The sequence below is a fragment of the Condylura cristata genome, unplaced genomic scaffold, assembly GCF_000260355.1.
Source record: "Condylura cristata isolate star-nosed mole 26May11 unplaced genomic scaffold, ConCri1.0 scaffold00025, whole genome shotgun sequence".
In the NCBI taxonomy this organism is placed as follows: Eukaryota; Metazoa; Chordata; class Mammalia; order Eulipotyphla; family Talpidae; genus Condylura; species Condylura cristata.
The window spans coordinates 27,254,624-27,264,399 of NW_004567126.1; the positions used below are offsets into that span (position 1 = coordinate 27,254,624).

General features: G+C 46.4%; 1 protein-coding gene across 1 annotated transcript in view; it reads left to right on the forward strand.

Moving 5' to 3' along the window:
* Positions 1-9,509, forward strand: part of ACER1 (alkaline ceramidase 1) — a 15,290-nt gene extending 5,781 nt beyond the window's left edge. The window contains exons 2-6 of the mRNA XM_004689304.1: positions 5,515-5,629; positions 5,713-5,854; positions 6,560-6,697; positions 8,972-9,109; positions 9,344-9,509. Of these exons, the coding sequence (XP_004689361.1) occupies positions 5,515-5,629; positions 5,713-5,854; positions 6,560-6,697; positions 8,972-9,109; positions 9,344-9,509 (699 nt within the window). The remainder of the gene's footprint in view (positions 1-5,514; positions 5,630-5,712; positions 5,855-6,559; positions 6,698-8,971; positions 9,110-9,343) is intronic.
* The last annotated feature ends 267 nt before the right edge of the window (positions 9,510-9,776 follow it).

Sequence of the window (9,776 nt, forward strand, 5' to 3'; positions counted from 1 at the left end):
TGGATGGATGGATGGATGGATGGATGGATGAGTGATCACACACATTTGTATTTATCATGTAAGTCTACCAAAATAATTTTCTGTTGACTTGCTACCCAGTAACCCTAGCTAATATACAAGGGGTGATGGTTTTGCTGGATTCAAGCAACAGAAAGCTAGCAAAAGCAAGCAAACAAACACAACTTCTAAACAAAGAAATTTACTTCCAAAAAGGATTACATTGGAAAGATAGCAGGATATCTTGGAAGGTGGCAAGAAGTGTTGCTTGGGAGACAGGTCCAGGAATGGTCTGGAGAATTCAGCAGAAGGACAAGCTCTGTCCTCGAGTATTGCTCTGAGCCTTGTCTCATTTTGGTGGCCTCCACCCTTTAAACATCATGACAATGTCCAAAGGCCTCTCTAGAGAGTTGTCAGCGGTAAGACTCAGTTTCAGTGAGTACCGGTTTCTACATCTACTCCAATGTGCAAACTGCCCAAAGAGAAAAATCTGATTGCCTGGCTTGGAACTGGGGTCAATGCCTGTGTGTTGGGGGGTCTCATGACACAGGAAGGGCAAGTGCTGGGGAGGCCTCTGTGTTTGGGGATAGCACATTGGGAACTGGGCTGCCATCCTGAAGGTGTATTTGACCTTGTCCATTGACCAGAGATCTTGGTATGGAAAACAAGGGTATTGGTGGAAGCCCGGACTGGGAACCAGTTAGCTTACATGTCCAATCGTTGGGTTCTCAGACTGTGACCTTTCACTGTTTCCACCCATCAGCTTCTCTAGAATGAGGGAAACACCTACCTCTGGAACCTAGATGCCCAAGACTTGTGTTCATACCTTGTATCAGGCAAAGTCTTATCCACAATCACCACCAGACTCTGAATTTTTTATCTAGATGGTGCTGAGAAATGACAGCACCCTAGTTAGTAGGATGCTAGGTCTTTCCTTTAAAAAGATGGGCTGCAGCCCTTTCTGAGGGAGAGGTTTACTGGGAGGGGAGAATGTGGCTGAGTGAGCAAGGATGCTGTCTGCAAGTTAGCAGGAGGAAGACCAGGGCAACACTGGTTTCTGAGATGATGTGAGATGTTTGCTGTGACCCAGATATATCTGGGGTGACTTTATGGGGTATCAACTTCCTGCATCAAGTTAGAGACTTTGAGCCATTAAAATTTTGGTGTGAATGTTCCTGTGACTGTAACTGTACTTGTAGGTTAGTGAGACCTAGGATCTTTTGGGCCAGGCGCATGAAGAGGCAGGTGGCATTATGTGTATGTCACAAATCCAGAGCAATGGAAGCTTAGTGGAAGGAAGTTACCTTCTCAAGGCCCATTGTTAGTGAGTAAGGGAGCATGGCTCCTGCTGTATGTTGCTTGTACCCTAAAGCCTATACATCAGGAGGCTTGCTCCAAAACACCTTAAAAAACTGAATTAAAAAAAAATCTTAGTAGTATTGTTTTAATGAAGTCTGGAGGTAGATTGTTCCTGGCTAGGTTAATTCAGCAGCTCAAATCTTCAAGCTACTTGGTTCTTTCTATCTTCTAATTCTAGAGATTTGTTCTCAAAATATTGTCCAGGGATTTCCAGGGGTCTCTGAGCCCCTTTCAGTGGCTCCTTGAGGTCAACATTATTTTCATAATAATAGGAATGTTTCACTTTCCTTTTTTACTCTTATTCTCTAGAAGCTACATGACATGGAATTTTCTAGAAGCTACATGACATGGCATGATGTTTTCTCTCTGATAGTCAAGGGAAGTGGAGTCGGGTGCTTTTAAAATATCTTGGTTTCCATTTCTTTTTTAAAATATATTTACATATGTATGTACATATATATATTTTACATCATTCTTAACTCTGTACATTTTTTCATCTCAGTTATAATCCCCATGGACTTCCCACCACCATTTCACCCCTGTGCCATCACCACAGTCCCGTGTGCTCTTCACACCCAGTTTTGATTCTGTTCCCCTCTCCCCCCATAGAATATCTCTGGTTTATAGTTGTTAGTTGATGTTTGTTTTTACTTTATTACAATTACTTTTTTTCCCCTGATCCCTTATACTCCTTCTACGAGTGAAACCATCTGGTATTTTTTTTTCTGTCTTATTTCACTAAGCATGATCCTCACAGTAAGCAAAAACTCCTTGGGATCCTCAATAATATTTAAAAATATAAGAAGTTCTTGGGGCCAAAGAGTTTGAGAATCACCGTCTCTGAGTATTTGTTTTTGCTCTCAGTCTTGTTTCCTCATGGTTGCAAAATGACCACCACATCTTAAATATCACACAGTGTCCAAAGATCTTTCCACTTGGCTTGATTTTGGTAAGGAGAACTTTCCTACTTCATCAAACTTCCATTATGTTTCATTGGCTGGATTTATGTCACTATCTAGTCCTGAACCAATAACTTGAGAATGGAAATGATTCATGCCCTGGGGCTAAAACCTACCTTCTTGAAGGCAACATCCTACTAATACCTAAATAAAAGTCACATTTATGTAGCCAGGAAGAAAGGGGGTATAGAAGCTTAGAATATAGGTTCAGTGGCTATAGTAGAGAACTAAATTAATAATGGTTTAATGACGATAGAAGCTTGTTTCTTATGTAACATCCAATCACCAACTCGGGGAATCATTAACCAGGGCTAGTGTGAGAAATCTACCTTGCGCCAGGGACCCAGGCTCCTTCCGCGTGGTTTTTTTCCCATCTCTAGGCTACTGACCTCATTTGTATGATCCAAGAAGCTACTCCACCATATCTGCATCCCAGTAGAGTGGGGTAAGGGGATGGCGCACCCCTCCCTTTAAGAAAGTAACCCTGGGCCCTTCTTTCTGGTGCAACAGGTTAATGTGCAGCACTATGGAGCTATCTGTAGCCACTGCAGCACGAGTTTGATCCCTGGTCAGGGATCAGAGGTGCAGCAGACCTCTCTGGCCCTACTCACTACCCCATTCAGCAGTGTATTTCAGTAGACCTACCTGTTCTGCTCTCCACTCTGTCTCTGGGGAAGCCTCTCACCCCTCACATCTCTGGCCTGTACCCCAGTTCTTGTGTGCATACATAAATAAATATTTTTAAAAAAGAAAGTAACCTGACAATGATTTTTTTGCCTGTGTCTCTTTGGCTAACACTTAGGAACATGGTCATGTGTAGCTGCAAAGAAACCTGGGAAATGTTGTTTTCGCCTAGATAGTCAGATTACATAGAAGAAGGAAAGGAGCAAATTAGCTTGTGCCAGCTGTTACTAATTTGCCAGTTGTTTGCCCCTTGTGGGTCTGGGGCTTTGGCTTCCCGAGAAGGACGTGCTCTCTGAATACTAAACCAAGTCATGGTTTGGTAAGGAGGAAGAAAGGAGTGTGATTGTCTCTGCTCACTCTCCACTCCACTGTAACTGTCGTATTCTCAGCAGTTATTGTTATTGCTCTGGCTCATGTCATTCATCACATGTTGATTGAAACCTATGAAGTTGTTTCTGCTGCTCTGATAAACAGGACTCTGATACTTCATGCTGAAACTCACATGTGATCTGATTTCATATTCTCTGCATATTGAGTTGGACCATTTGACCACTCTGAGAATCAATATCTCCTTCTACAACGCTCAATACTCTTCAATACTTACTTGGCAGGATTATTTTGAGAATGAGATAAGACTCTGGGAATAGGGGCCTCCCTGGTGCCTACGGGTTATGTCTCAAAACTATCACTACTATGGCCTGAGTTCGATCCCTGGCCAGAGAACTGACCCACATGGTCTCTTCTCTCAGGAGATCTCTTCTCTCCCCCACTGCTCTTCTTAGCAGTGTATTTTGGTTAATCCATCTGTTCTGCTCCCCACTCTGTTGCTGGTGAATCCTCTCACCCCCCTCCATACCTCTGGCCTACGCCCCAGCTCTTCTATGCTGGACCTAGAAGACCGTCTATGTCTGGACCTAGAAGACCGTCTATGTCTACTATAAGGAGACAGGTAACTAAGAACCCTGGGCCACCTTGGCAAAGAACATAGCTGTGCAGCCATGGAATTCTGCAGGTCTCCTTGTCTCCTTCCCTCACCCTGAAAGTCTTTCCTAGCCAACCCTCCTCACAGCAATATCACTTCTTTGTCTCAGCTAGCTCATACTGCATAACAAATCATCCTTAAATTTAGTGACTTGAACCAATTACCATTTTGTTTTGCTCACGAGTCTATAATTTGGCTAGTTTTTAGCAGGGAGAGCTTATCTCTGCTCTACTTGTCATCAGTTGGGGGTGACCTGAAGTTGGGGGAGTTGTATTCCCTCATGTGTGTGGTAAGTAACCTGGGAAGAATCAGTCGTAGGGGGACTGTCTCTCTCAGTCTCTCTGTGGTCTCTCCAGCATGATGACCTTAAGGATACCCAGTCTTCTTATTCAGTGGCTCTGAGTTCCAAAGTCTCACACACTGAGACTGTCACATGCAAGTCATAGCCCTTTTCATGACCTAAACTTGAAGCCATGAAGCATCAAATCTGCTTCATGTCACTTGTTGGATAGTCTCAAGGATATTGCATTGTCTTTCCATACCTACAGGGTTTCGGCTAGCTCATGACCACCACCTTTGTACTTCAGTTCACAGGAAGTAAAAGACCAGCCTTAAGCTGCTTCTTAAGGACTGACCTAGAAATTATAGATTCATTTACATCCCAATCCTTTTTATTGTATTTTTGTATTATTATTATAATTTTTTATTTTTGCAACATTTTATGACTTTTCCCATCTCAGTTGTAATCCCCATGGACTTCCCATCGCCAATTCACATGTGAGCTATCACCATAGTCCTGTGTCCTCCCCCCCATTTTTGACCCCATCCCCTACTCCACCCCCATAAAATGTCTCTGGTATATAGTTGCTCATTATTATTATTATTTCTCCCTCCCTTCTGCCCTGGTCCTTTATGATCCTGCTATGAGTGGAACCATCCGGTATTTTCCTTTTTCTTCCTGGCTTATTTCACTAAGCATGATCCCTTCCAGCTCCATCCATGTTGCTGTAAAAGGCATGTGTTTCTCTTTTTTGGTTGCTGAGTAATATTCCACTGTGTATATGTACCACATCTTTTTAATCCAGTCATCTACTTTTGGGCATTTGGGTTGATTCCATGTCTTTCCTATTATAAATAAAGCAACAATAAACATGTACATCCCTATCCTTTTAACCAGATCAAGGTCAAGTGATCTGGTTTTACAAGTGAATCATAGAAAAGTCTGGGAAATGTAGCCTTTAGTTGAGTAACTGAGTCCAAGTAAAACTGGGATGATATTATTTCTGAAAGGGAAGGGTGGGGAAGGGTATATGTAGAAGGTTAGTAGATTGTCTTTGCCACACTTATGGATGAATATTGGAAGGTGTGATGGATCTATTGATAATGGTTGACTGTCCAGCTGAAACATGGGCAAACCCGGGTTGATTCATTGCCTGAAAGGTGCAGGTAACTGGTTGGCTAATGACTGAGGACTGGACAGATGGGCAGGCCGGCCCTGCCTCCCCCGTTTGACAACCCCTTCCTCTTCTTCAGTTCAGCAATGTCACTTTCCTCATCTTTGGGCCTCTCATGATATTTCTGATGCACCCTTATGCCCAGAAACGCTCCCGCTACATTTATATCACCTGGATCCTCTTCATAGTCATAGGTATGTGGGGGTCTGTGACAGTGGGGTGGTGGGGGCAGGAAGGGGCGGCTGCTTTGAACTTGTGCCTTTATTTCTTGTTCCAGGTCTGTTCTCCATGTATTTCCACATGACGCTCAGCTTCCTGGGCCAGATGCTAGATGAGATTGCTATCTTGTGGCTATTGGCCAGTGGCTACAGCATATGGATGCCCCGTTGCTACTTCCCGGCCTTCCTGAGGGAAAGCAGGTAGGACATGGCTGCCCTCTGTCAGGGTGGGGCCTGATCTCTCTGTTGATCATGCCAGGCCCCCTACCCAAGTCTCCTTGCAAGCCTTGGGATCCCTTCCCTGACCCTCCTTGGGTTTTCTCCTTCCTCTGCCTGTCTTGACAAGCCCCTCCTCTGAGTGTGCTTGAGACCCTGGAAATCCTCTCTTATCCCTGGCTTTGGAGTCTTCTCTCTATTTGGACCATCTGGGGCCTTGCCCAGACCTTGTCGGAACCCATCTGGAGGGCCTAGAACACCATGGCTAAGCTTACTTGGGCCTCAAGGACCTCTCCCCTATCATCTGATCCCTCGGGGCCTCTCTCTTCACCCAAGACCTTTTGGAAACGCCTCACACTGTTTGACCACCCAAGTCTTCCAGGACCCTGCTCTCTTTTCTCAATTCCTCAGTTGGCCTCACTAGGGCCCCAGCAGCCTTTTCTAAGCTAAGTCTCCTCAGGTCCCCTGAGACTCTTTCATCATCTAGCTTGTGCCTTCCAGGCTCCATCTGAGACCCTGCTTGACCCCACTGAGGCCTGCTGAAGCCTCTGCTGAGCCCACCTGGAGTCACAAGACAGTTTTTTGGGTCCAGTCAGGCTCCCCAGAACACCTACTGTGCACAAGAGCCCGCATGACCCCCCGAGGGTCTCCCCACACCTGCCTCCCTACAGCTCAGCCCTCCTCCCCCAGGTTGCAGTTCTCACTCCTGGTCATCATCACCACCGTGGTCAGCACCTTCCTGTCCTTCCTGAGGCCCACAGTCAACGCATACGCCCTCAACAGCATCGCCGCGCACATCCTCTACATCGTGGTCCAGGAGTACAAGAAGTGGGTGGTGACTGGGGTGCGGGGGATGGGGCCCCACTGCCCTTCCACACTGCTCTGTGCACACCCACCCTGACCTCACTGGTGCCAGGCCGATGAGGGGCAGGGCCAGGAATCGTAACACTACCTAGTACTCTGACTGCCGAGCTCATCTTCCCATGTGATCACCCCCAAGTGTGCCTATAAGCAGAGGGCACTGCACCCCGAGCCCCATGTGCTGGCTCAGCAGCCCCAATACCATCAGCATTTTGTCCACCCGCATCCCCTCCAGATTTCATAAAATGCCACCATTCATTTTTCGGGATTCAACTGTCCTGATAAATACTTACTATTTATATATTATTATTAACCCTTATGAAGTCCTAGCAGTATGCAGAAAGGATTCTCAATGGGGTGATTTGAGAAGAGTTGAATAAAAGAGTTATTTGCAAAGGAGAGGGAAGGGATCGTTTGGAACCACAGTGCTAAGGAGAATGGGCTTCTGTGACCACAGGTGACCTGGTGTGGGCAGTGGTGGGAGGGGTGACTATAAGAATCTGGAGGGAGAAAGCATCTTGGGGAAGGTCTGTGTGCAGAGCCTGAGCCCTCTGCAGGGAAGGAGCTCTAGAAACGCATATCCTCACAGTCCTCCCCCGCACACACACTTTTAGTTTCCCCCACTCGGCAACCTATGTGGAAACAATGGATCAAGCTAACTGGACCCCGGGGACAAGAATGTACCTGGATTGCCACACAACTCCGTCCTCCTCTCCTTCCCTGCAAATGGCAGAGTGTAGAAGCGTAAGGAAGGATCCAGAGGCACAAAAGGAAACCACAGTGCAACAATTATAACAAAATTAACAGTACTTCCTTCAAACAGTATCTACACCCAGTCAACACAGTTTCTCAAAGACGCCTACTTCCCCTGGACTTGCTTCCATCAGGATCCGAACACAATCTTTGGCTTCTTCATTTCAGAGGAGCTCCCCCCTTTTTTCACACCTCTGGTTTGATCACAGAAACTCACATGTTCATCCTGTAGAAGCTCCCACATTCTGGATGTGGCTGACTGCTTCCGATAGTGACTTCAATGTGTTTCCTTATTTTTTGACTTTTTTTTTTTTTTCAAATTACTCATTAGACCTAGATTCAGCTTCACATTTTTTTTTTCAGTTCAGAATATTCCATGCCTGGCACTGAGTGCTTGTTGTCCCATCCCAGGAGGACCCCATGATGAGTGGCTGACCCACGTTTAGGGCCATTAAGATTGGCCAGTGGATTGGGGTGGAGGTTCCTTTGTTATGTTTTCCGCTGGCCTTTCGCCTAACGATTTCAGTCACCACTGATGCTCAGCACCCGTACTAGCAGAAGGGTGATTTGCAGATTCTGTTAATTCGTTTGCACTGATTATCTAGAGTTCTTTCATCAAGAAAGACTTGCTCCTCAACTTGGAAATGATGGGGCCTCAGCCATCTCTGGTACTGACTAATGCTGTTGTTTTTTTCTTCTGAATATTGCGAACCACGGATGTTTATATTTCTGAAGTTTTTCAATCTGTTGCATTCAGTATGGTTTTTAGCTTTTTATTTTAAATAATTGCAGACTCACTATGTAGCAAAGATAGTAGTCTTGTGCTGGCGATGGCTTACCCAACAACACAATTAAAAGGGAGGAAATTGACGGTGGGACAACACTGTTAACTCAGCCACAGACTTGGTTTAGATTTTACCAGTCCTTATTCCTTGTTCTTTTTTGACGTTTTCCCATGTTAGGCTAATGATCGGTACTTGCACTTTGAACCATAAATGATTATTGCTTTTTTAATCTGCCATCTTTCTGCTAAGGGGCACTGGGCTAGCCATGCTGTCAAGGAACAGATTCTGATGATGAGTTGTTCCAAGAAATGGCATCCTTGCACACAATTCTCATGCACTCATCTACAGGTGTAACATACATATACCCCCAAACACACAAACACCGAGGGTTTGTTCGTTAATTGGGCCCCCTTTGTTGCCAACCTGCTGTGTAGCTTTGGGATGGCCCAGGGCAGAACTTAATCTCCCTCGCCTGTGTTTCCTTATCTATGAAATGGAAATAGTAGCTTTGTTCTGATGACTGAGCTTCCAAAGGGCTTTGGAGCTGCACCTGACAACCTGTCAGTGCCCAGTAGGTGTTAGCAACAAACAGAGGAGGCACCCTTGGGCCTCCCCCCACTTACCTCCCTAGATGGAGTGACCCACTGGCCCTCCAGGCTCTGCTGTCTGAGCCAGGCACTAACCAACTTCATTCCTCCTCTAGGACGAGCAATAAGGAGCTTCGGCATATCATTGAGGTCTCTGTGGTTTTATGGGCTTTCGCCTTGACCAGCTGGGTCAGTGATCGTTTGCTTTGCAGCTTCTGGCAGCGGATTAGTTTCTTCTATCTGCACAGCATCTGGTAAGCACCTGCCCTGTGGCTGGGGACCCTGAACAGAGTCTCTTGGATGCCTAGAGTCTGGGTTTGGAGCTGGGAGGCACACACTCTGGGCTTGAGTGTGATATAGGGTGGAGGCAGCCCAGGGGGCAGGTCCTGAAGGTCATTTGGAGAAGTAAGAAGAGGATAGGGTGGCTTGGGGCATCAAGCTGGTGTGGGGCAGGTTTGTCCTCACCACTCTGTCCTTGCACCCTGAAGGCATGTCCTCATCAGCATCACCTTCCCTTACGGCATGGTCACCATGGCCCTGGTGGACGCCAGGTACGAGATGCCAGGACAGACTCTCAAAGTACGCTACTGGCCTCGGGACACTTGGCCCGTGGGGCTGCCTTACGTGGAAGTCATCGATGACAAGAACTGCTGAGAGTGGGTGGCTTCTGGACTTCCTAAGCAACCCACCCATGTCTTGAAGAGAGAGACCTGGACTAGAATCTGAAAGACACTCTTGGTTCCTTCCTTGAGCCCCTTTCCTGTCCTCCTCGTCCTGCGCAGCCCTGCCCCAAAGTGGGAGTGACCTGACGACCTCTCTGTGCGACAGTTCTGATGAGCCTGTGGAGCTGCATAGCCTCCTCCACACCTCTGCTCTCTTTCATGTCCTCATTTGTTTTTGCTGCTCCCTGTTGTCACATGA